This window comes from Columba livia, chromosome W (assembly GCF_036013475.1).
Source record: "Columba livia isolate bColLiv1 breed racing homer chromosome W, bColLiv1.pat.W.v2, whole genome shotgun sequence".
Taxonomy (NCBI): Eukaryota; Metazoa; Chordata; class Aves; order Columbiformes; family Columbidae; genus Columba; species Columba livia.
The window spans coordinates 10633324-10659455 of NC_088641.1; the positions used below are offsets into that span (position 1 = coordinate 10633324).

At 42.7% G+C, this 26132-nt stretch overlaps 1 protein-coding gene across 2 annotated transcripts; it reads left to right on the plus strand.

Annotated features, from left to right (window-relative positions):
- Positions 1–10: 10 nt before the first annotated feature.
- Positions 11–25754, plus strand: LOC135577111 (katanin p60 ATPase-containing subunit A-like 2). Of its 2 annotated transcripts, XM_065044832.1 has the most exons (7): positions 11–376; positions 5233–10349; positions 12058–12285; positions 15831–15932; positions 19458–19607; positions 21152–21254; positions 21572–25754. In XM_065044832.1, the coding sequence occupies exons 5-7, from the start codon at positions 19578–19580 to the stop codon at positions 21709–21711; spliced, it is 273 nt and encodes a 90-aa protein (XP_064900904.1). In that variant the 5' UTR covers positions 11–376; positions 5233–10349; positions 12058–12285; positions 15831–15932; positions 19458–19577; the 3' UTR covers positions 21712–25754. The 2 variants fall into 2 exon arrangements, with proteins under 2 accessions (XP_064900904.1, XP_064900903.1); XM_065044831.1 differs by lacking the exon at positions 15831–15932.
- The last annotated feature ends 378 nt before the right edge of the window (positions 25755–26132 follow it).

The following is a 26132-nucleotide window of genomic DNA, read 5'->3' on the forward strand; positions in this document are numbered from 1 at the left end:
CAGGTTAGTGTCGGGGAGGGGGCGCTGCCGCCACGGTACTCCCCCCTGTTGGCCGAGTGGGCCCGTCCGCCTTCGGGCGCGAACGGGCGGGCGGAACAATCTGCTTTAGGGGAAAGGGGAGCTCGCCGAGCTCTAAGGCTCCCTCTCCAGAGAATGGACCAGCCCATCTGCCCTTTGTGAAGTGGCGGAAAGGGGCGGTACCATCCTCTTGTCTGGGGGTGGGGAGGGTAGTTGGAGCCTCATGCCCGTTCTAGTGTGGGGTGGGGATGTGGGGCAGGGGACCGGCCCCGGGGCTCTCCAGGGAGACACTCGCTGTCCCGGCTTCTCAGGTGACGTGCGGAATAAACTCTACAACTCGAGATGAGTTATAAAGCAGGTATGTTTATTCTGGCGCCAGGGTGCAACGGAATCGCTTCCCAAAGCTTGCACACCTTCGCTTCAGAAAGTAGGTATTTTATGTTAACACATCATACATGTTCAGAACAGGGGTTGGTTTAGTACAATTAGTTCCAGGAATAGGAGTGGCTATTATAATAATTTATCGTAACTCATTATCATAGGGCTCCTCCTCTTCGCGCATGCGCACGGTCACCTGGTGGTCGTGGGCCGGGGTCTTTTGGATGAAGGCTCGCAGTCTCCCTCGCTGTGTACCTTTAACCTTTGGTCTGGTGTGCTGAGTTGGCCGAAGCCCAAACTGCTGAGCTGGTTACAACTGGATCGTCTTCTTGCATGCTGAAGGTTTCTGTTATCTCGTCCACCAAGGATGCAGCCGGGCCCCTATCTTTGTTAGTTAAGCTGTTACATCCTTAACTGTTATCAGGCTACACAATACATTGCTGACTACGCAGTAATTTGCTGACTATACAGCATGTTAATTCCCCCCTTTTCCGAGGTCATGAGTAAATTCCTTTACTATTTTTCTATAATATGCTTTTACTCTCTATGCGCTTCATAAAATATTTCCCTGATTCAACCTTTTGTTGAAGCTAGTGCTTTTTCCATTGAATATAGCTGTCCATTGTCCCTGTGGTGCAAACATAAAAGGCATCTAAGCAAGATACAGATTAAGAGGCTTAATACAATCAAAATAATTACCAGTACAAATAGTTGCTTGAACCATCCAAGATCTAGTAGCCTTGAAGTGAGCTTTTCCCGGAGGTTTGTGAACCCAAAGGAGGTATCGTCTTTTGACACTTGATGCAAGAGTTTAGCCATTTCCCAAATTCGCTGCAGTTCTGTCTCATCTTTCTTTATTAATGTAAGTACAGCAAGTCTGGTTTATGGCCATACATAACCTTCCCTCTTTGGCTAATAGGATGTCAAGCCCCATTCTATTTTGCATTACCACCTTACTAAGGGATCCTACTTCTTGCTGAATCCGTTGGAGTGCATCTGCAGTTGAATTTTCTATCTCCTCCAATGTGACAGAAATGTTGACTATTGCTTTTTCTAATTCACTTAGCCCTAACATGGGGATAAACCACCACACAAAGCTATGAAAACCCCAAGGTCGATCTACAAGCAGGTTATTTATTTGCCTCTTGCTCAGCTTCCATACTGATCTAAGAATCCATGGTGGGGGATGTGAATGGTTAAATATCCGATCTTGAGGTACTAAATAACCTATCCCACATTTGCCTTGCCAGTTCAAAGGTAAACCTTTTGTCCTTGTTTTGTTAAAAACAAGACCAGTTATCTTTTAGTGAATTTTCCTTTCAGCTAAGTTCTTCTAAGTGCCTTCTAAGTAACTGCATATTTTTCTCGGACACTGTACTCGGTGCTGATAAGATGACCAACGGAATGCTGAAGAAACTCATGTTTAGATTTATTGCTATAGCAACTAAGAACTGATAAAATTCCGCTGCGAGAGGGGTGTGTTTGAGGAGGGGCAGACAAAACAGGTGACTAAAAATGACCAACTGAGTATTCCATCCCATAATCGTCATACACCCTATATAAGAGCAGAGATCATGAGGGTCTCATCTCTTCGACCATGGCTGGCATTTAGAGAGGACCCTGTCTGTCTGCCTGTGATCTATAGGCCTCAGGCTCTGCATCCCTGAAATCCAGTTTCCGGTTTGCTGTGAAGTCCCGCCCACGACTTCCGGGTGCCTGCTCTGCACCTGCTGGAGCCATGCCAGCTCCGCTCACCCAGCTCTGCCACTGCTGGAGTGACGCCAACTCCATATCGGGCATTCAAGATTGGTTCTGTATATTTTGTATATTTTCTCTATTTATTAGTAGCATTAGTAAAGCCTTTTAAAACTTTTCCAACTTGCAAAACTTTATAACTTAAAGACTCCCTTATCTTTCTATCACCTTTTATCAACAGAGAGCATCTGCCATGGTTTATTGTTGCCTTGCTTTAAACCTTGACACCTTTCCTGGCATATCCATCTCCACAGAGCCACCACAGTCCAGTTGGAAGGCAACCAAATGAGAGGTTTAGTTTTAGACCCACGTTAATTTGAAAACATTTCCTAGTGGTGTGGGTGTAGGTTTTTTTCTGTCATACTGTCCAATTCAGAACAGTTAAATTCACTCTAAACTTTCCCACGTAAGGAGCATCAGTGTCATTTTTCTGGATTACAGTGGAATTTTTCAATGTCAAACCATGGCCCTTTAGTATAATTTGTATTCTCTTAACATCCTATTCTGTTACGAGAGAAGGGCCAACTCCAATTTAAGCGTGATACCATCACTCCATAAAAAGGGAACTCCAAGTTACCTCTGGGGAGGGCTGCACATACCCAGCAATCGGATAAATTTAATAGTTTGACATGTTAGCAGTGACTGCAATAAACGCGTTCTGTTCCCAAGCATGGGTTTGTGTGATACAAAATTTTACCAAAATTGAACAGATCAATATTTTCTTTGCTGAAGCTGAAGCTTTAATGGTCCCATAGGGGCCGACTTCCATTGTGGTTTAGGAATTTACTCTGGTGTGATGGATCCACAAGGTCTGTTCTTTGATCTTGATTGCTGTGTGGGACGTCAGCAGCACTTGAAATGGACCCTCCCACTTTGGTTTCAGGGGTGAGTCTGTAAAGGACTTTACATACATGTAATCAACAGGTGTTATGTCATGTACCAGTCTGTCCAGATCACGAGCTCTGGTCTCTAGAACCAATTTCTCTACTTCACAAAGTTGTTTTTGCAGACTTATTATATAATTAGATAATGTCTCTTCTCCCATCTGTGCTGATAAGCCCACTTGCACACTATAAGGCCTCCCATACAGCATTTCAAAAGGACTTAATCCCTCTTTAGTCTTTGGCTTAGTTCTAATTCTTAAGAGTGCCAGAGGTAATGATTGTGGCCATGACAGTCCAGCTTCTTGTCCTAATTTCACAATTTGTAGTTTAATCAAATGATTCATCTTCTCTATCTGCCCACTTGTTTGAGGCCTATAGGGAGTATGTAATTGCCAATCTATCCCTAATACTTGGCTGACTTGTTGCATTACCTTGGCCACAAAATGTGATCTCCTATCTGAGGATATAGTTACTGGTACACCAAACCTGGATATCATCTCATGCAATAATGCTTTGGTTACCTCTTGAGCCTTGTTGGTTCGACATGGAAATGCCTCTGGCCAACCTGAAAAGGTATCAGGTAATACCAACAGGTATCGGAACCCCCCTTTTCTTGGAAGTTCCGAGAAATCAATCTGCCATTGCTGTCCTGAGTAATTTCCCCTTCCTATTTGCCCTAACTGCACTTTGCAACCAGCTTTAGGATTATTCTGTAAACATATTTCATATTGTTCTGTTACTTCCTTAACAGTGGTGTAAAGGTTCTGGACGACCATGTGTTGATTCAAATACTTATATAAGACCTCAGCTCCCCAATGAGATTTCTTGTGCTCGGCCATAACTATGGCCCATAATAGTGCAAAATGTACTATTATTTTACTCGTGGAGTCTTTGCCCATTTTCCCTTTTTTACCTTTCCACCTAGATCTGTTACTAACTTCTGATCCTCTCTGGAATACCCGGGTTCACACTCAATTTGTATTTTACTGTCTGGGACCAAAGACTGCACTTCTACCACACCTTCCTCAGCCACTCTTTTTGCTTCACGGTCTGCCATGGCATTGCCCAGTTCCTGTGCTGTATTCCCTCTCTGGTGAGCTCTGCAATGCATGATAGCTATTTTATCAGATAGCTGTACTGCATCTAGGAGCTTAAGAATCTCCTCAGCATGTTTTATATTTTTCCCTTGGGTGGATAAAAGTCCTCTTTCTCTCCATATGGCTCCGTGAGCATGGACTACCCCAAAGGCATACTTAGAGTCCATCCAAATGTTAATGCTTTTTCCTTTAGCCAATTCCAGTGCTTGAGTTAGGGCTATTATTTCTGCCTTTTGCACCGAGGTATTTCTCCACCTCTCCATTCCAGGTGAGACCTTTTGGGTTAGCCTTTCATAGTTCATAGAGAAGTTTTACCAAGAGTCCATAGTTGTATATCCATAAACAGCACCATCCTGTCATTCCTAAATATGTACAGAGCTCTTTAGCTGTCTGTGGTTGAGGAGTCTGACAAATGGCTTCTTTCCTCACTGTTCCTAGGGTCTTTTGTCCATCTGTTATCTCATCTCTGAGGTAGGTCACCTGCTGTTGGGCCACCTGGGCTTTCTGTGGAGAGACTCAATAGCCATTAAGTCCAATAAAATTTACCAGACGGACTGTCCATTTTATGCATAGCTCTTCTGTTTCAGTGGCTATCAGCAAGTCATCTACATATTGTAACAGTACTCCAATTCCGTGTCATCGCTCCCACTGTTCCAAATCTGTAGCTAGCTGGTTTCCAAAAAGAGTGGGACTATTCTTGAATCCCTGCAGTAACGCAGTCCACGTTAGCAGCACCTTCCTTCCGGAGGTAGGATTTTCCCATTCAAATGCAAATATCAGTTGGCTTTCTGGGCTCAAAGGCAGGCAAAAGAAGGTGTCTTTTAGGTCCAATACAGTAAACTAGGTCAATTCAGGGGTCAATTTAGTTAGGAGAGTGTAGGTGTTTGCTACTATGGGATGCAAATCTTCAACAATCTGGTTAATAGCTCTGAGATCCTGCACTATTCGATAACTTACATCTGGTTTCTTGACCAATAGAATGGGAGTATTATATTCAGATTCACATTTTGTTAATAATCCATTTCTAATAAATCGGTCAATTATTGTTTGAATTCCCTCTCTGTCCTCTGCTCTAAGGGGGTATTGTTTTATTCTTACAGGTCGTGCCCCTGGTTTGAATTGAACTACTATCAGGGAGGCGTTTTTAGCTCTGCCTGGTATTTCTGAGGCACATACTCCCGGATATACTTGGTTCTGAATCTCCTCAGATACTCCCGAGGTTACTGGAGCATTTATAAGAGCCGGACTTAAAAGTTCAATTAGCTGATCTCTTCCCACTCGGAGTTCTACTTTTCCTTTATCAAATTGTATCTTTGCCTCTAATTGTTACAATAGATCCCTTCCCAATTGTGGGAGATTTGAGGGATTTTCTTGAGGTTGTTGTGTGGATGGGTTTCTATTAGATGGAGATTTATTTCTGAACTAGCCAAAGGAATCTCAAGGCCAGCTCGAAGGCTGAAAAACAGCACCTGCTGTGGGAGTGAGGCCTCAGGGCCTCAACAAGATGTAAATCAACAGACCTATTAGCAGTGAGACTTGGGTGCATGGACAGCTCATGAACATGGACAATATCCAATCAGCTAATGCATGCTTGGAGCGTGGATGTCTGATCAGGAAATAACTGCATATATAAGGAGGCTTGTTTCTGTAATAAATGGCTTCGCTTGAATTCATATTGGATTGTGTGGAGTCCACGATTTTTCGCCCTTGCAAGTGGTGATTCCGACGTGATCCATGAGGAGAGTTTATGGAAGGGGAACGACTGCTGTGAGGAACGAGCCCCAGCTGGAACGACTCGGCTGGACCGCGACCGCGACGTAGTCTGCGGGCTGCGTGACTCCTGATTGATCGCTACAGAAGCGACAGAGGAGGGATAAAGGATCCGATATCGTTGCAATAGACACCCAAAGAGGTGAGCAGATGGGGGCAAAAGGAGATGGGGCAGAATATTTTTAAAGAAGAAGAAGAAATACTGCGGCTCCTCTCGCATATTCTCTCTAAGAGAGGGGTGAAGTATGAGGAGAGTAACCTCAAAAGACTATTAATTTGGTGCAGAGGCAATGGGTTTCCTGCTGACCTGTTAGGAGCTTTTAAAATAGAGACTTGGGAAAAAGTGGGAACTGTGTTGTGGAAGACAATTAGTCGCCATGAAAAATATATTCTTGGCCTTGTAACCGCCTGGAAACTGATCATTACTACGCTGCAGCAATTAAAACCTGAAAAGACTGCTATGAGCATTAGTGACTCAAAACTTCGACTTGAACTTTGGGACAATATAGGGCAGAAATTATGGGATAAAGTCAGCAATGGAGATAAAGAAGCTAAGTCATTAGCAACTACATGGAAGCTTAGAATTACCACCTTAAAAGATCTTAAGGCTGAACGGTCTGCTTCTGCTGGAATTTTTGCAGCGTTGCAGCCTGATAAGTATCCTGAAAGTCGCTGTGAAGTTTACCTGGTTCATGTCTTTGATACCCTCCCTATTCCATCCCCTGCTGTGCTTTCGGCACTCCCAATAGTTCAGCAGTCTGGGTCGGGGGGAGGAAAAATGCCGAGCGGGTGGCCTTCTGTACCGTTGTCCAACCCTGGTGAGAACAACAAGTTCAGAGGACTGGAGTCAGACAACTTGCTCAAAGAACCTGTGAAAGCTGAGAATGCTAAAGTCATAAACAAGGGTACTATCTGTCCTTTTACCAATTTGTATATGCCTTTACTGCCTTTTAACCCTCCAACTTCCACGAGAGAGCAGAAGGAGTCACCGGATAAGAACTGGGCAAAAGAACTGTGTGAAGGATTAGATCAGCTAATAGCGAGTGAATCCAACAGTCGGCAATGCAGTCATGATGATTGCGACGGGAAAGGGGGTGCTCCTGGGGACTCAGGTTGTACAAATAATTATGATGCTAGAAAGTATTGGCAAGAATGTGCACTGTTCCGAACCCCCCTGTTACCAACGATTCTCCAGCACCGTTCAAGTCTGTGTTATCTGATGACTTGTATGAGGATGGGGGTTTGCAGCATTTTCTTCAAAAGTTAACAGGAAAAAGAGTATGTGTACGTGTTGCCCCGAGATCAGATAAAAACCATGAAAGACTCAAGCAAAATTAGACCTGTGCAATGTAACAGCTATAGATCATTTAGGATGGAATGATGGGGATTCATTGAAAGGGGCAGGTATCCCCCAACTCTTGGAACAGACACTAATTGACACACCACAATTAGAGGTGCGATTAGTTTCTGAAATCCTGAGGCAGTCAACAGATCTTGCATATCAAGCTATGATAAAGGTGCCTGAAACCAACAAAGCAGCCAAATCTTTTATAACTACTATCAGGGTCCCAGTGAGAGTTACATGCAATTTATTGACCATCTTCAAGAGGCTATCAATAAACAGGTTGAAAACTTAGAAGTTAAGGAAGCACTGGTGTTGAAATTAGCAGTAGAGAATGCTGATGTTTGCTATCAACGTGTTATCTGCGAGTTTTACAGTACATATTATGTGCTTCTGTGTATTGCCCCTCTGAAAATCAAGCAGCTTGTCAGGAATGTGAGTTAATTGTTTTACTGGTTGTTGTTAGAATTGTTTCTTTGTGGTATAAGTACACCGTAAAACTTTCTCCCCACTTTTCCCACTCGCGCTGCAAGCAGCCCTGTGCTTACCCCCCTCCCTCCCTCTTCTCATGGTTTTTACTTACGAGATGGGGTCAGGAATGACTGTTTTCAATCGTGTTCCTAAGAAATTGGTATTGGGAGGTGTTTTAAAACATAGGAAAGCACTCGGAAATATGAGGAAGGAAGATCTTGTGGAATATTGTAATTAATGGTGGCTGCTGTATAAGTTAAATGATTGGGAAAAGTGGCCGGAGAATAGAATCTTGAAGTATAACACTTTGTTGCAGTTCATGTTGTTTTTAAGGCGAGAAGAGTAGGACAAAATAAATCCCTACAAGAGATCATTAAATAATTTCAGACAGTTTTACAGGCGGAACGGTTTGAACTTCAACAAGCTGAGAGAGAGTTAACTGATAACACACAGGTCACAGTAAACTTGCTGAAGTCTGCAAGATGCTTTCCTTATTAACCTGTTTTCTTTGTGGGTATCTGTTTAAGCATGGTACAGTTTTGGTAGGTCTTTGTTATATGGTACAGTAAGTTCACAGACTGTTAAATCATGAGAATCCGTTGACTCAAAACGTGCATTTTGTGATAATACAGAAGATCACGAGTAATTTAGTTCTTTACTTCGTGAATGTGATGGTAAAATTTTTGTGTGTGGTAGCTGCTATTTTTCTTTCTAGCATGCTAGCTTTATTCCGGTATCCAGACTTGTGCAACTGTGTGACAGGCTGTGTCTCATCTCGATGTGCTGGATTTGGCTCTTTTGTATGCACACCATGTAAAGAATCCTGGTTTTGGGATAACTGTTGTAGCGCACCAGATGAGGCACCAAAAAAAAAAAAAAAAAGCCTTGCACGCCGCAGCTTGCTGCGGCGGGGGGGGGCAGGTGCCGATTGGGCTCCAGCGCGCACTGACCTGTTTTGTCAGGGAGACCCAGCAGTACCTCTGCCTGGCTGAGCAGTAAGCGGCCCAAAGGTGCAATGAAAAAATTGAGATATTGTCTTGAATAAGTGTAACTGTGATGCATCTGCATATTTGAACTTGGTGTTTGGTTTTCATATCTGAGCTCAGTATTTTAATTTGCATATATATATATATTTGGTACCAAAAGAATTTTGTTTGCGGAGATAATTATGAAAGGGGAATCGGTTCCACTGCTAAAATACCACCTTGCTCCCCCTTAGGATGCATCCCTATACATTGGAGTTATTGCTCATATTATTATCCAATAATTTTGAGACCAGAAAATAATTAAAGTTGTTAAACTTTGATTTGCATTTAATTTATGTGCTAGTTGGAGGTATGCGAAAGAAAACTAAATGCTATGATGGATGTGAACTTGGATGAGGTTGTATTTAAAAGTTAAAAGCTGCTGGAATATGAACTGATTTGGATCTAGGAAAATGGAATAATGGATTGATGTTTAATATGCTGTATTTTGACATCTGTAAATTGTGAAAGGTAAATGGGGCTGAGGAATGTAACAACTGTTGAGCTAATTGGAGTTGTGTATAAAACTCAGCTCATTGCAGTCAAGGAGTTTGCCAGAGCCTCCTACTTCGTACCAGCGATTACGCCAGCTGCGTGGCCTTGGCTACATCTGAACTGCAGCAAGAAGAGAAAGAAGAAAAAAATGGAAAAAAAGCCTGTTTTCCTGCTGCTAAGCAGAGAAAGGGGGGCTTTACTCCCCCTGCTCTGTCTTTTTTTTTCTCCTGGAGTATTGTGATCCATCCTTGTTGTGGCACTGTGTTGCTTCTCGGCTTCGAATCAGGGGTTGTTGGTGCTGTTTCTTTTTGCTTCTGTCTTTTTTCCTAGGTTTTTGGCACATCTGGGGAGAGAGTTCATCATTTTACCTCCTTGCTGAGGTTGGTCTTTCACACTGGTCAGCTTTGGGGGAGATCAGAGTGCTCAGTGCTTCTCTGGGTCAGAGTGGTACTGATTTGGGTGTGGAGTGGAGCCAGGTTGGTTTGATGTGGAGTTCGAACTGATTTGTTTTCATGCTGAGCTGGAGATCCTGCCATCTCAGGTGGGGGCGAGAGGGAGGTTTTATCCCCCCCCCCCCCGGCGATGTTACTGCTAGAGAACTGTAATACTGCATCAAGGAGTCTGAGTGTGAAATTTGAAGGCATTGCCAGTGGGTCCATAGTTCTAATGAAGCTGGGAAATTAAACCAATTTTTTTTTTTTTTTTTTTAAGAGACTTATTCTGTGGTAACTGGTTGTGAGAGGCTTCTTAGTAAATTCACCATGCTAGTTTTTGAGGTCATGGGAGAGAACGAAAGAAAGGCTGTTTTTTGAGACCAATAGAATGCCAAATTTGGAACAAAGTTTTACCATATGAATTCTTGTATTTTCCAGAAAGTCCTATACCTCTCTTGGGTCAAGATTTGTTAAGTAAATTGTAAGCTCAAATAACGTTTTCTGAGAATTCTGTTTAGTTGCATGTCCTACAAGAAGCTGCTTGGATGGTGCAGATCTGCTTGCTGCAAGTGAGAAATCTCCAAGGACATTTCGAATGCTGTATTTCCACTAGTATTAACAGCCAATGTTTCGATAAAGCAAATACTACACTGAAAGAATTGAAACAGGACTTCGATCTGGTAAGGGAAAACAATATCCAATAAATATGACAGCCAAAATGGTGTTAGAAACTTTGAGGAATAAATTTATGACAGCCTTACAAGCTAACTGTATTCCATTGGACTTGCAGATTTGTTTATTTATAGCTACAACATAGAAACAACCTGTGGCTATGGTGGGACAGTATGATGAGAGTGCTAACAGACTGATACACTGATTGTTACTCTGATCAAGAAATGCAGGGAATTAATTTAAGTCTTAATAGGCCATGATCCTTTTGTCATATATGTACCATTTGTGAAATTTAATTCTGATTTTTTATTTGCAATCTACATCCTTGTAAATTGCACTAGCTGGTTTTCTTAACAGCACAGCTTTTGGGATGCCTAAATGTAAATTGCTGCAGAACCTGCAAGTCTTTAACATCAGGTCACAGACCATACTTGTATCTGGTCTGATCCTACATACTTGCACATTTTTCGTTGGTGGTTCTGGGAAGTCTCATAAAGCTGTAGTGGTTTGGCGTGAAGACTGGTGTAAAAATTATTGAAGGTTCAACCCAATTAGCAGAACTTGGTGCAGCTTTACACTACTTAGAGCTTTTTAAGGAGGAACCTCTAAATTTGATGTGTGATTTTGAGTACGTAGTCAAGATCCAACACTCGTATCTGATTCCAAACTTTTTTTGTTTGTTTGTTTGTTTGTTTGTTTTTAAAAAAAGGGCAAAGTATGGGAAACAACTCAAAACCAATTGTCAAAAGCATTGTATGTGATGAAATACTTTGCAAGTATGACCCAAAACCATGCTAAATCAGAAAGAACCTACATTTGTTATGGTCAAATCACTAGTTAATGGTAAATGGAAAAGGCCACATCAATTGATAACCTGGGGAAAAGGTTATGCTTGTGAGAAATACAGTTGTGATTCATGCTAAGGTGTTTAATGTTTACAGATATAACCAAATGAGGCACAGGCTCTGAACCTGGAAAAAGGAAAAGGTGGTTAAGTTCTATGTAAAAAGTTATGAAACTTGCTTATGAAGTTATATTGACAGAGGGAACTAACATTTTAAGGGTTAATTAAACATATAATGGGTGCCTACTAACGAACTAACACTTTAAGGCTTAGCCACACAATAAATGCTTAGTTTAGAGCTTTATGTTAAGAAGAACAGAACCCCATCAAATGCCAAGATAAGAAGTTTTATTGCACCTAGCTGTAAACTTGAGGAGACAAGATAACGAAGATTTACAGCAAAAGGGGGGGAACCAGTCTGGTTTCAATCGACTTGGCAGCTTGGGTCCCAGTCATTTCAACATAATGAGCCAAAGGTAAAAAGTTCACTGTGACGAAGCTGAAGGATCCTTCATCCAAAGACCCCCAAAGACCCCTCCTCAAATTCACTAAGTGGCACTGCGCAGGCGCAACAGGGGAGGGTCTATGGAAATGGTTATCTGAGACTCATTTTAATCAGAAGCGGGGAAAGGTTATGAATATGTATAGGTGTTCCTGGGGTCATTATGAATATGTAATACCTTACTGTATTTAAGCACACTTCTTATTGTTTAAAGGTGTGCGTGTTTGGCGGAGCAAATCCCCCGTGCACCCAGCGCAGTTTTGCTTATGCTCTAATGAACACGTGTTTAAGGAATACAAGGAATTGGATTAAATGTTGTTTATCCATAGAAAAAGCGTAAGTTATTTATTTCATGCTTGTGTCATTACAGGACGAGGATTGAAGTGGATTCCACAAAGATTCAATGAATGCAGACGGACAGGAGGGAGATAAGTTGTGAGGACTGTTTCAGATGTAAACCATGGATCCTAATTCAGTGTTATGGATGCTCACAGACCTGGTGGTCTAGAAGCCTATCAGCAAGCAGGTGGTGTACCTTCTGTGGAGAATGGCAATTTGAGCAACAGCAGGAGAGTCAAAGTGTCAATGCAAAAATGAGGTAAAATTATGAGGCATTCCTACCTTAGTATCTACTGCACTCCTTCTCCCTAGTCTAGCAGCTGGTAAAGCTTTAGGAGACATATCAAAGTTAAGCTACTGGTCTTTTAAACAGGCTAATCTAACTTCTGAGATACTAACTCAATTAATAGTAGATGTCGATGGTATTAGGCACGTTACATTTCAAAATCGTGTTGCTATAGATTTTCGTTGTTATCGTAAGGACATGGTTGTGATGAATTTAAGAGAAAGATGTTGTATTAACTTGTTTAATCATTCTGGACCTATTCATAGTGTTTTAGACAAACTAAACCAGCACGTTAATGAGATTGTCATAGTAGAATTAGGGTTTGACAAATGGTGGGTAGTTGTTTGATCTTATTATGTAAGGCTTAGCTACATTATATGTAACTGTAATAATTGTTGTTAATCATGTGTTGTATGCTGCAGTGTATTTCAAAGATGATTGAGCACGTTGTAAACAAGGCCTGGCTGGTTCAAAAGCAAAAAGGGGGAATTGTGGGAGATTTGAGGGATTTTCTTGAGGTTGTTGTGTGGATGGGTTTCTATTAGATGGAGATTTATTTCTGAACTAGCCAAAGGAATCTCAAGGCCAGCCCGAAGGCTGAAAAACAGCACCTGCTGTGGGAGTGAGGCCTCAGGGCCTCAACAAGATGTAAATCAACAGACCTATTAGCAGTGAGACTCGGGCACGTGGACAGCTCGTGAACATGGAAAATATCCAATCAGCTAATGCATGCTTGGAGCGTGGACGTGTGATCAGGAAATAACTGCATATATAAGGAGGCTTGTTTCTGTAATAAATGGCTTCGCTTGAATTCATATTGGATTGTGTGGAGTCCATGATTTTTCACCCTCGCACCCAATAATGGTTTTGGAGAGTTAGGCATACACGGTAATTTGCTGACTATACAGCATATCAATTCCCCCCTTTTCCTAGGTCATGAGTAAATTCCTTTACTATTTTTCTATAATATGCTTTTACTCTCTATGCGCTTCATAAAATATTTCCCTGATTCAACCTTTTGTCAAAGCTGGTGCTTTTTCCATTGAGTATAGCTGTCTATTGTCCCTGTGGTGCAATATAAAAGACTGCCCAGAGATGTTGCAGAGTCTCCTTCTCTGGAGACATTCAAAACCTGCCGGGACGCGATCCTGTGTGATCTGCTCTGGTGACTCTGCTTTAGCAGGTGGGTTGGACTAGATGATCTCCAGAGGTCCCTTCCAACCCCAACCATCCTGTGATTCTGTCCCTCATGGCCTGACCAGCCTGAGGTATCATATGGGTTCATCCCATTGCTATGGCTGTAATGCCAGCACAAAGGTGAGGTTCCCCTGATGTATTGGGCTACCATTGTGAAAACTGAAGTTTTTTAGGACTTTCTTGCTAGGCCATGAGCTTTATACTTAAAATCAGCTATGTTGAAAGCTGACTCTGCAAAAAACTTCCATACCACCCAATTAAATACACTGCAAACACGAGAACCAACAGAGGTCTAGGGTAAAAGAGGAATTAAATAAAAATCCAGTTTCTGCTAAACTAGGATATTCTATCTACGTCCTTAGCTGTGTTATCCATGCAGGCAAGGTGCAGTTGTTTTGCATTTGTGTCTTTGGCTAGAGAATTTCTATAATAGCATCTTCTTCAGTCCTCTTTTTAATCTCAGCACTTGAAATTCCCTGTGCTACAGTTGAAGTGCCTGATAGAAGAGAGGGTTTTTTTTTGTCATGGAGAGAGAGTCATGCAAATTCCATTCTGTTCAGGCACTTTTTCTGCACTAAGTGTTCTACCCAGGGAAGGTGTCTTAGAAACCTGGTGCCCTATTCTCAGTTGATGATGCTCCCCTAGTTCCATTATCAGCTCTTCATCATGAGCTTTTAACCTTGGCCTGTATAGCAACAGACATGCTATAAAATCAAAAATCAGCTTTTTTTTTTTTTTTTTTTTTTTTTTTTTCTTATTGCAGGGAAGCAGCAGGAATAATGAAAGTGGAATCTCAAAGTTTTCTACATGTATGTCTTGTACCTGAGGCATCAGGTTCATGTAATAATTGATAAAACTGTCTGCAAAGATAAAACTGTCCTGATAGAAAATGAAATTTATTAAGGCGGGTTCTAAGCATAGTGCTGACTAGTCTTTGTGGTTTTTAAAATTACATATATGTTACGTGTTCTGTCTGTAACCAAAACAGCTTAACATAAAATCATGATGACTTGCTAGTGATGACAGATCATAGTTGTTATTGTCTAACAAACAGGAAGAATTGGTCATTTGCTAAGAAATAGCTCAGCAAACTTGCTTGTGGAGCAAAATAGAGCATTTGCAGCACACATAAGGAGATTTACAAGTTTCTGAGACAGCTTTTTAGCCAGATGACTTGAGCGTGACCTCACTGTTTTCTTCCCCAGTGTCTTTACCCTTTGAGTGCTGGCTTCTATTTTGGGCTGAGTCTTGTGTGACACCGAAGTTTGCTCTAGAAAAAATATTTAACTTTTGTTTTTGCGAGAGAGTAACCCTTTGGGGTGCTGAATATCTTTGAGCCCTGACAGCTTCCAGGCTAAATCCACAGGCACTCAACCACCAAATAACCTAAGAGTTAGGACACCTGGATTGTATTGTGGGCTGGATCACTGTAGATCTCGCTTACAAAAATAAAATTAATGATACCCACTTCTGCAGAGTGTTTTGAGCTTTATAATCAGAGCTCTGTATCATCACTTAGTTGTACTGTATTTATTTTTACTTGAATGGTGCCGTCGGTGTCGGTGGGACTTGCCAAAATGTGTTTGCTGAGGCCTTGAGCCGGCAATACCAGACCTGATGATCCTCTTCCCAACAGCCTTGCTTGTTTAGAGAAATTTTTTTGACACGCACAAATAAAGGCACTTAAAAAACACCTGATTTCCATATATAGAGTCTTTGGGAAAATACCACCCTATCAGTTATGTGGGTTTTTTTCAAACGCTGCCTTTTATTTCTCTGTCTAAAGGGGCTCATTTAATACTGTGAGTAATGTTCTGAGTAATACCGGGCTTTGTGGGAGATTTGAGGGATTTTCTTGAAGTTAATGTGTGAATGGGTTTCTATTAGATGGAGATTTATTATTGAACTAGCCAGGCCCAAAGGAATTTCAAGGCCACCTCAAAAGCTGAAAACAGGACCTGCTGTGGGAGTGAGGCAGTTCTACAATAACAGGGCCTCAACAAGACATAAATCAACAGACCTATTAGCAGTGAGACTCGGGCGCGTGGACAGCTCGTGAACATAGACAATATCCAATCAGCTAATGCATGCTTGGAGCGTGGACGCATGATCAGGAAATAACTGCATATATAAGGAGGCTTGTTTCTGTAATAAATGGCTTCGCTTGAATTCATATTGGATTGTGTGGAGTCCACGATTTTTTGCCCTCGCAGGGCTTGGCACAAATGAGGCACTTAACTGAGTTCCTTATTTTTTTATCCATTGTCTGCTAACCGGTTTGTCATTGTTTCATTTATTTGCCTTTTCCTTGGGGAAGGAAGGATGGCAACTCGGTGTGTGCTGAAAGCCATCTTGGTGGATCTCAGCAGCACGCTTCGTGTTGAAGACTCGGCTGTGCCAGGCGTGCAGGAAGCTCTTAAAAGGCAAGCGACTTTTTTCGATTCCCTCCGATATGTTATGTCAGCGCTGTTTGCAGAAAGACACTTGTTTAAGTAAACGGGCCTGAAGCTTCTGCCTTTTTATGATGTCATGGATAAGCAAATCCATGGCCAAATTCTGCTTTTATTTACACCTGTGTTAATACCAAGAGAAGTCAGCAAAGACAGTGGAAAGTTGTCATGTATCACCTGAGCTCCCCCGCAGCTTTCTGGAGTTGCTCTCTAGCTCTTTTCTAAGCCTTTTCTAGGTAGAAAAAGACAATATTCAGAGTGTTTCAGAGAGAATAGCTTGGCCTGGTGAGCAAGGTGTCCTTTGCAGAGTTCTCGTTTCGTTTGGTCTTTCAGCCAAGGCTTTGCTTTATTATTTTTAAAGATTCTTTCTGCTAGGTAAACTACCTCGGTCATTTTTTAATTTTGAGAAACAGCCCATCTTTTGTAGGAATTTCAGCACGTTAATAAAGAGGACAGTTAAGTACCTCATTCTCTTCTCATGAAAAGGTGCCTAAACTGAGGTGCAGTAAAATGACTTCATCTGGCCGAGTCAGTGGCAAAATAGGATACACAGCCCCAGGGGTCTTTGTACTGTGGTCCTGACACTGTTTTCGTGGAGATGTCTTGCAATGGATGAGGAAAACCACAAAATGATATGTGCTATCATGATGAGGGAGGACACTTTAAGATGCTGGGACAGTAACAATTACTCAAGGGTGAGGTTGAATTAAGGATGGGACGCTTTTACTGTAGTTGTATTACTTAGATTTTTATAAAGCTAGACTGTAGCTCAGAGGAAAAGTTCACAGCAGAATTAGGAAACTGCATTTCTTTTCACAAAGAATTATGTGGAAATAATAGTCTCTTAAAGATGTACAATTGCAAGGGTGTGTGATGCTTCAGGGAAAACTTGTGCCAGGTGAGAGTTGGCATTCTCAAAAATCCATCTTTTTTCTTAGAGGTTTGAAAAAGCCCCTATTTCCTCATGTTCTTTTCTGCTGATCCGTGTCATTGCCCTTCCTAAAGAGAAGCCGAAATGATTGGGGTGCAGCTTAGGGAACAAATGGATAGATTCTATTTTTAGGGTTATTTCTCAATAGCGAGGTCCATAGGAAAAAAAAAATTATTTTATTAGTAACTGGGGGATTTTTTAGTAGTTTGTACTTGTGAAAGGTCATTGTATCTGACAAACAAGATAAAGAAGTGGCAGGTGCAAGCAAGTCTCCAGTGTTGACCAACTTTATCCTGATGTTCTCCATGCAGTGGTGATGCCAGTGTTTGTTACTATAGCAACAAAACTAAAGTGATGGTGGGAGAATAATTAAAGGGAATGCCGTTGAAATTGTCACTTAAAATTATTTGATTATTTGGTAGCATGTACTGTCAGCATAGGACAATAATGTGGTTTTGTGTGATGTTGGTGTTCCTCAGTAAAGAGAGAAATGGCTGCAAAAGCTGACAAAAAAAAAATCACCATGCAGGTAACATGGGCTCCTAGAGCATCTTGCATCTCTGAATGAGCCACAGCTGCTGTGAAATTCACCCAGAATGTGGAGTTCAATATATTAATTTAACATCAAGCTTCTTTTGTTTATTTATTTTGATTCAAGCTGCTGTTGATCCAGAACACAGGGCTGGTTTCTTTATTATCCAGTTTGAATTAAAAGGCTTTTCCAACTAGTTGTTTTTTATCATAGGTGTGTTTGTTACACACATAGGTGTGTTTGTAGGGAGAAAACATGAATAAGTGGCATGGAAGACCTACCTCAGAACTTCAAGAACAAGTACGTGAGATCACAGTATAACAGTATGTTTGGGATTGGAAGGGACCTCAAAAGATCATCTAGTCCAATCCCCCTGCTGGAGCAGGAACGCCTAGGTGAGGTCGCACAGGAACATGTCCAGGTGGGTTTTGAATGTCTCCAGAGAAGGAGACTCCACAACCTCCCTGGGCAGCCTGTTCCAGTGCTCTGTCACCCTCACTGAGAAGAAGTTTTTTCTCACATTTCAGTGGAACCTCTTGTGTTCCAGCTTGATCCCATTACCCCTTGTCCTCTCCCAAACTGAGAGGTCCTTTTCTGGGGAGAGGGGACACTTCTGCTCCTGCTGAGGTCTGTGGAAAACCTAGGCAGGCACCTAGATGGGGAGCCAATTTTTGTGCTGTACCAGTAGAAAACATTTGCTATTAAAAAATAAGGACAAGTCACCAAAGGTGATAGAAATAAGCTTCATTGGTGCTACAGGTGCATTTCAAGCTCCCTGTAAATTGAAGAGGAGTTTCATAAAAGAAGCATTGCTTGAATGTTAACTTTGCTGGTAAAAGGTTTCACCCAGGGAATCAGGAAAGGTAGAGGCAGGTTTATTCAAGCATAAATTATTATCTGGCTCAGCCAACAAGGGTGGAGATGGTGCTTAGGGCTCATGTTTTTCTGTCTGCACAAGACACATTGAAATGAGTTTCCCCTTGATGAGGGTTTCTCAGCAGGTATGAGGATTGAATGATTTATTTTTTTTAAACTGAAGTAACAAGTCTGTGACTGAATAGGGCCAGTAGAGAAAGATTGATACAGCACTGGGAAGTAAAATAGCACAGAGCAGCTCCTGGAAGGCACCAGAGACTTATAAGTGAGTAAATATTTTGTAGCAGCTATTTATTTTTGAAAATTGTAATAATTACTGGGGTACTTGTAGACCATTCCCATTACACAAGTGACAAGGGATGACCTGGAGTAGGAATTGGCGTTCAGTTGTTTGGTTGTGTTACCATTAGACTCAAACAACTGAAAAGCACTTGGAAAAATATTAAAATGACTTGTTCAGATGCCTGTCCAAGAGGAGCTGGTGTGCCCAATCTTTTGTATTTTACTCTCTTCTCTTCCTTTTGCTTATTTTCTCTTTTCTGGCAAACACTTTCTCAGTGTTGATGTTGCCAACATTATGCTTTTTGGCTCATTGACACATTTATCCAGCCCATCCATCCTTCACACGATCCTTTTTATAAGAATATTTTCCTTTGTCACTGTATTTATTATTTATGATTTGTATTGCAGGAGCAATCTCAGATCCATGTCTTGTTCTGCCATAAACATGACCCTCACATCCAAGACCTTCAGTCTGTATTTCAGACCTAATAATCATCCTTTACAAAGTAGCAATTAATTAGTCCTCACAGTGCCCCAGGCAGACAATTTGTAGTATCTCCTTAATAGCAAAGGGAGAAAAGGAGAGGTTAGTGCTGATGAGACACACTGGAGATGAGTACCAGAGCCAAGAAAGATAACTACATCTTCTGATTGTTGTTGCGAAGCCTCATTGTCACAAGCCAATGTATCACTAACAAGCTGAAAAGGAATACACTGGATAATTAATATATTTTTCTATCATTTTTTTTTTCAAAACTAGGTTGAGACAATTACAGGTGGGATTGGAAAATGTCAGTCCCCACAGCAAGGCGCTTGCTGTCAACACCATGTCTCAAAGAGATGCACTGAGATGGTTCCTCTCCTCCTTTGCTTGCAGGGAGTTAGATTCTGCCATGCTGCGGAGGTTGGAGAAAAGGATTTTGGTCGATCTCCCAAGTAAAGAGGCAAAAACGGGTGATGATCTAGCACTGGCAACAACGGAGGAGTGGAGCTAAGAATGGACCTGGACTACAGCTTGCTGGGCCAGGTGGGACAGCACGGCAGCAGGGATGATGCCCACTTGCTGGGTGGGAACCGTATGGAAGAGTGACAGCCAGGTGGCCTAAAAGGCCACCAGCATCCTGGCTTGTGTCACCATTAGTGTGACCAGCAGGACCAGGACAGTGACTATCCCCTGGACTGGGCACTTGGGAGGCCAAACCTCAAATCCTGGGGTCAGTTTTGGGCCCTGCACGACAAGAAAGCCCTTGAGGAGCTGGAGTGAGTTCAGAGAAGGGAATGGAGCTGGGGAAGGGGCTGGAGCACAAGTGTGATGGGGAGTGGCTGAGGGACCTGGGGGGTTCAGCCTGGAGAACAGGAGGCTGAGGGGAGACCTCCTCATTTTTTGCAACTACCTGAAAGGAGGTTGGAGATGGGGGGAGTTAGATTCTGCTCCCAAGGAACAAGCGACAGGACGAGAAGAAATAGCTTCAAGTTGCGCCAGGGGAGATTGAGGTTGGATCTTGGGAACAATTTCTTCCCGGAATGGGCTGTTGGGCATTGGAGCAGGCTGCCCAGGGCAGTGGTGGAGTCACTATCCCTGGAGGGGGTTAAACAGACGCAGAGATGAGGTTCTTAGGGACAGGGGTTAGTGTCAGTGCTGGGTTAATGGTTGGACTCGATGATCTTGAGGGTCTCTTCCAACCAAAATGATTCTATGATACATCACCGACAGCAGCGGCAGCATATCACGGCAGAAGGGTTGGGACAGCAACTCTGCACCAGCAATTGCCACACACAGAGCTGGGGGAAGGACCTCAGCTCAGCTGGAAGCTCCAGCCAAAGGGACACCAGGGAGACACAGGGCTGAGTGGTTCCCAGGCATGTACCTGGCTGTGGAAATCACACAGTTCTGCTTAAAAATTGTGTCTCCTGCTCCTCTCTGGAGCTGGGCCAGCTTGTCATCCTTAAATACAGGGAGACTTCCAGCAACATTCTATTTTATCCCTCTTCTCATCAAGCTGGGAGCACTTCCAATTCATCAAGGTGATGAACAGTTAATTGTGTAGGGAGGGTTTGTCACAGCTCCATTGCTGCGGGAGAAAAGAGCGTTTAGACAGCAAAGAGATTAATTAGATATCAGGCTTTCTTCATTTACCCCTTTGTCACATCCTAAATTCTTTGAAAATCTCTTACAGCTTACCCAGTCAGCCCTTTTTACATCTGTCCACAGAGACAATTCTGCTCAGTTTTCTTTTCATAAACGTTAATATAGTTATTTTATTCACAGAAAAACTGGGAACAGATGCAGAAAGGTGGATTTTATTTGACCTATGGAATATTGCCCTATAGAAAGAAAATACCCAGTATTTTCCTTGCTCCTACAAAGTCCTGTGGGCATTTACAAGAACAAGCAACATAATGTTGAGGGAAGAGTTACACATAAAAATATATACGTCTATGTGTATATATACACACATCTATTTCAGACAGGAATAGACTTTACAAATATATATATATATATATATATGCTTTTAAATGCCATTCCTGCCCGATTTGTAAGCCTGTCGTGTCATTCTGATCCCGTCGCAGGAAATGGATGGGTACTCCAGCTCCAACATAAAACTCGTGTGCAAGGAAGCGGCTATGAGACCAGTGAGGAAAATTTTGAATGCTCTTGAAAATCATCAGCCAGGTACTGAGTAGAAAATCCTATCTGGGAAATGCTGATCTACGGCTCTAATTCTTGAAATTATAACATTAACCCCAGTAGGTGGAGCTCTTTTATCTGCTTAGAAAAGTTTGAAACTACATTTCTAAAACATCTACTTGTGAGTATTTCTGAAAATCAGAAGCTGTCAGTATCTGTGCTCTGTGCACAAACAGAATTTTTTCTTGATCTCACAAGGTTTATTCTGTTGTTTTCACATATTAACTCTTGCATTAGGCAGGGACATAAAATAATGTATTTTGGAAATAATAACAGTATTTAATCAATTCCCTTCTCTTTAGGTAACAGTAACTTACCTGTGATCCAATTAGACACGATCACAACAGCAGGCTTCCTTGATATGATCGCCCACACCAAGCTATCAGTAAAAAACTTCAGCCAGAAGTACAAGGCTTGGCAAAGAGAATTCGAGTCAGTTTGAAAAAAAAAAAAAAAAAAAGATTAAAAACTTCCAAGACTTTCACTACTCAAAATGGCATTGCCTCGTCTCCAGAGCATCAAACGGTGAAGGAGAAGGAAGTGCCGTTGTTTCCAGAAAAGAAAATGTCAGGGGAAAATCTATCTTTACTTTGAAAATTTAAGGCAGGTGGGGAGTGGTGCTTTGTTTTTTCTTTGCCATTTTCAAAAAAACATTCTTCATGGAAATAATGTGTCCTGGTTTTGCTAAAAAACAAGTTTCTCTTTTAGTGAATTTTGCCTGTCAGCTAAAGCCTTCATATTAGCTGCATTTTCCTGGAGAACCAGACACATGTTTTGGTAAACATAGCAATGGAATGCAAACATTGATAAGCACAGATGGACATCTCGCGAGAGGGGCAACGAGAAACAGGTGACCAAGAAACTGACCAACTGTGTATAACATTCCATTCACATGAATACTTCATATAAAAGTGGGAGATCATGAGGATCTTGTCCGTTCTACTTATGGCCGACATTAGGAGAGGACCTTGCTAGTCGTCCCTGCAAACTGAGGCCTAGTGACAGACTGAATCCAGCTCCGGTTGGCTGCAGAGTCCAATCCAGGACTTTGGTTGCCGGCTCTGCAGTTGCTGAGACTTTCAAGATTGGTTTTGTATATTTTGTATTATTTTCTCTATTCTTATTAGTAGCATTAGTAAAACATTTTTAATTTTTTCCAACTCTCTTCTCTCTGTCCTTCTTTCCCTCCCGATCGCCTGTCCTTAGTGGGAAGGGGGGAGAGGGAGGGGCAAAAGGGGGAAGTGGGGGGAAGAGGAGGTTAACAATACATCTGCCAGGGTTTTATTGTCACCCTGCAATCTAAGCCTCAACAGCTAATTGGCGCCCAACGTGGGGCGAGAGAAAGGGGTAAATTTGGAGATTTTTGGCTTCTCTAGTGCTCTGATGTACCTTTCAGTTTTCTTGGCACCATGCCAACTCATAGAGTTGTGATACTTGCGCGTCTGTTTGCTTCAGACATTATTTAGTGGTATTAAGGCAAAGTGAATTACATTGATTTAAAGATGTTATGGCATAAGTTGTATCAGTTATTTTCTACATTGTGTTCGGTGATTCCTTATCTGTGCTGGGCCTTCTTCATAAATCGAAGTATTCATTATATAACAACAAGAAATTGGACAGTGGTTATGATGATCCTGTGTGGTTTGGCACTGGTTTATTTCATTATACTGCAGCCGTTAATGAATTTCTACTCATTTCTGCTTTACCTTGAAAAGCCTCCGGGAGAGATTAAAGAGCAGTACGGCTCTGTGTTTGCTAATTGGTCGAGCAAATCCTTAGAAAGGTTGACTAACAATACTTTCATTTTTTCGCTAGGACAGTTAGCAAATGTTTTAGAGAGCTTTGAATATCCTTGGAGCTTTGATAGAACTATCATGGTGCTATTTGGTTTGCTGAATGTGTGTCATTTTGTGCTACTGTTAAGAGAAATGAGGTTCAATAGGAGGTTTGCGTCTCTTTTTAGTCCTGAGATTTGCGGTGCGTCTTTGGAAGCTTTAGCAAAAAGCACTCCGAGCCACTCAAGAAAGAACAAAACAGCGAAAACTGCCGCTGCAGCCACTGCCCCCCCAACCGCGGCTTCACAGGCTGAAGCTACAGCTCCTACGCAGAGTTCCTCTGCCAAGGTCGCTGCAGATAACATTACTTCTCCAGCCTCAAAGGCTAACAAGGCAGCCCCCCCTTCTTCACACACTGGGCACTGTTGCTGCTGTAACCACAGCAATCACTGTGACAGTCATTCAGACTCTGGAAATGAATCAAATGATGGTGAACCCATATCAGCATCAGTTCCTGGTTGTAAGAAAGTCACTAGAAAGACTACCCGTGCAGCAGGTGATGGCACAGGGCCAACATCAACCCAAGGGGCATCATCAGCGCAGGGAGGAGATGAAGTGACCACCACTCGGTCCCTTTCTCCAGGTGAGCTGAGAGATCTGTGAAAAGACTCTTGTCGTCGTGAAGGCGAGAATATTTTAACCTGGCTGCTCCGATGCTGGGACAATGGAGCAGAAACAATTGAATTGGAAGGTGGTGAAGCCAGGCAGCTGGGATCTCTGTCAAAAGATTCCACCATTGATAGGGCAATTTCAAGAGAGTCTAATGCCACTACCCTCTGGACCCGACTCCTGGCAGCTATGAAAGTAAGATTTCCCTACGAGGAAGACTGTATATCCAAGTTAGGGAAATGGAATACTATGGAGAGAGGTATTCAGTTCCTGAGAGAATTAGCTGTGCGAGAGATCATCTATTTTGGACCAAACAGCCAAGAGGGGACAGACCCAGATAGAATCAATTGTACACAACCTCTGTGGCACAGATTTGTACAAAGCGCACCACCTGCATATGCTAAGTCATTGGCAGGAATGGTCTGGTCATCTGGAGGTGTACAAGATATTACTGAAGTGATTGAGCAGCTCCGAGACTTTGAGGACAGCCTTGCTGGTTCTCTACGGGCTTGTGTCTCTGCTGTGGAGAAATTGTGTGAAAAATCTGATGATCGGTTTGAAAAACTGTTGCAAGAAATCAAAGAACTCAGAGAAGACACGTACCATTCACGACCTGTATGAACCTATGATTCAGCTATTAGGAAAAGGCGTTTCCAATCTCGAGAGAGAGGACAGAGGCAGCCCACAAAAAGAGGTTCACTGTGGTTCTTCCTACATGAGCAGGGAGAAAACATGAATAAGTGGCATGGAAGACCTACCTCAGAACTTCAAGAACAAGTACGTGAGATCACAGTATCACAGTATGTTTGGGATTGGAAGGGACCTCAAAAGATCATCTAGCCCAATCCCCCTGCTGGAGCAGGAACGCCTAGGTGAGGTCGCACAGGAACATGTCCAGGTGGGTTTTGAATGTCTCCAGAGAAGGAGACTCCACAACCTCCCTGGGCAGCCTGTTCCAGTGCTCTGTCACCCTCACTGAGAAGAAGTTTTTTCTCACATTTCAGTGGAACCTCTTGTGTTCCAGCTTGATCCCATTACCCCTTGTCCTATCATTGTTTGCCACCGAGAAGAGCCTGGCTCTGTCCTCGTGGCACTCACCCTTTATATATTTATAAGCATTAATAAGGTCACCCCTCAGTCTCCTCCAAACTAAAGAGCCCCAGCTCCCTCAGCCTTTCTTCATAAGGGAGGTGCTCCACTCCCTTAATCATCTTTGTTGCCCTACGCTGGACCCTCTCCAGCAGTTCCCTGTCCTTCTGGAACTGAGGGGCCCAGAACTGGACACAATATTCCAGATGGGGTCTCACCAGGGCGGAGTAGAGGGGAAGGAGGACCTCTCTCGATCTACTAACCACCCCCCTTGTAATACACCCCAGGATGCCATTGGCCTTCCTGGCCACAAGGGCACAGTTCTGGCTCGTGGTCATCCTGTTGTCCACCAGGACCCCCAGGTCCCTTTCCCCTACACTGCTCTCTAATATGTAATTTCCCAACCTATACTGGAACCTGGGGTTGTTTCTGCCCAGATGCAGGACTCTACACTTTCCCTTGTTAAATTTCATCAGGTTATTCCCCACCCAACTCTCCAGCCTGTCCAGGTCCCGCTGGATGGCAGCACAGCCTTCTGGCGTGTCAGCCACTCCTCCCAGCTTAGTGTCATCAGCAAACTTGCTGATAGTATACTCAATTCCCTCGTCTAAATCGTTAATGAATATATTGAATAATATTGGCCCCAGTGTGGACGGGTTTTGAGAGATAAAGATTTGTTGCTGAATTAGTCAGGCTCAAAGGAATCTCAAGGCCTCTTAGAGAAGCTGAGAACAGAATCTGCTGTGAGAGAGAGGGGTGTTCCTCAATCACCGGGGTCCTGGCGTGGCCTGAATCATCGGACGTATCATCAGTGAGACTCCAGCGCATGGACAGCCCACGATACTCATTTAGCGAATCCATGCTTGGAGCGTGGACGCGTGATTAGAATATAGTTACGTATATAAGGAGACTTGTTTCTGTAATAAATGGCTTTAGCGTGATTCACATTGAATCGACTTGTTTTGCTGAGTCCCTATCTCGTTCCTACAAATGGTGACTCCGATGTGATACTCTGAACTGCGTACCACCGAGGTCGGGGAAAAGCCTGGAGTGGCCCAGCCAGAGGCGGATCAGCTGGACTGAAGACCGGGCGGAGGCGTACGGACGTTCCGCATTTTTTTTGAAGAAGTCACCGTAAAGGGTGAGCGGCTGGGAGCGGGAGGAGGGAAGAGTGAAGTTATGGGGCAAAATATATCCTCTGAGGAAGAAGCCATAGTTAAACTCCTCCTGCATATTCTCTCTATGAAAGGACTTAAATATGAAGAAAGTAACATCCGTAGACTGTTGGTTTGGTGTAGAACTAACGGCTACCCGATAGAAGCTGAAAAAG

Coding starts and splice junctions, on each gene's coding strand:
- LOC135577111 (XM_065044832.1), top strand. CDS start 19,578: ATGGACCTGGACTACAGCTTGCTGGGCCAG. Junction 19,608..21,151: donor ACTACAGCTTGCTGGGCCAG/GTGGGACAGCAC, acceptor ATCCCGTCGCAG/GAAATGGATGGGTACTCCAG. Junction 21,255..21,571: donor TCTTGAAAATCATCAGCCAG/GTACTGAGTAGA, acceptor CCTTCTCTTTAG/GTAACAGTAACTTACCTGTG.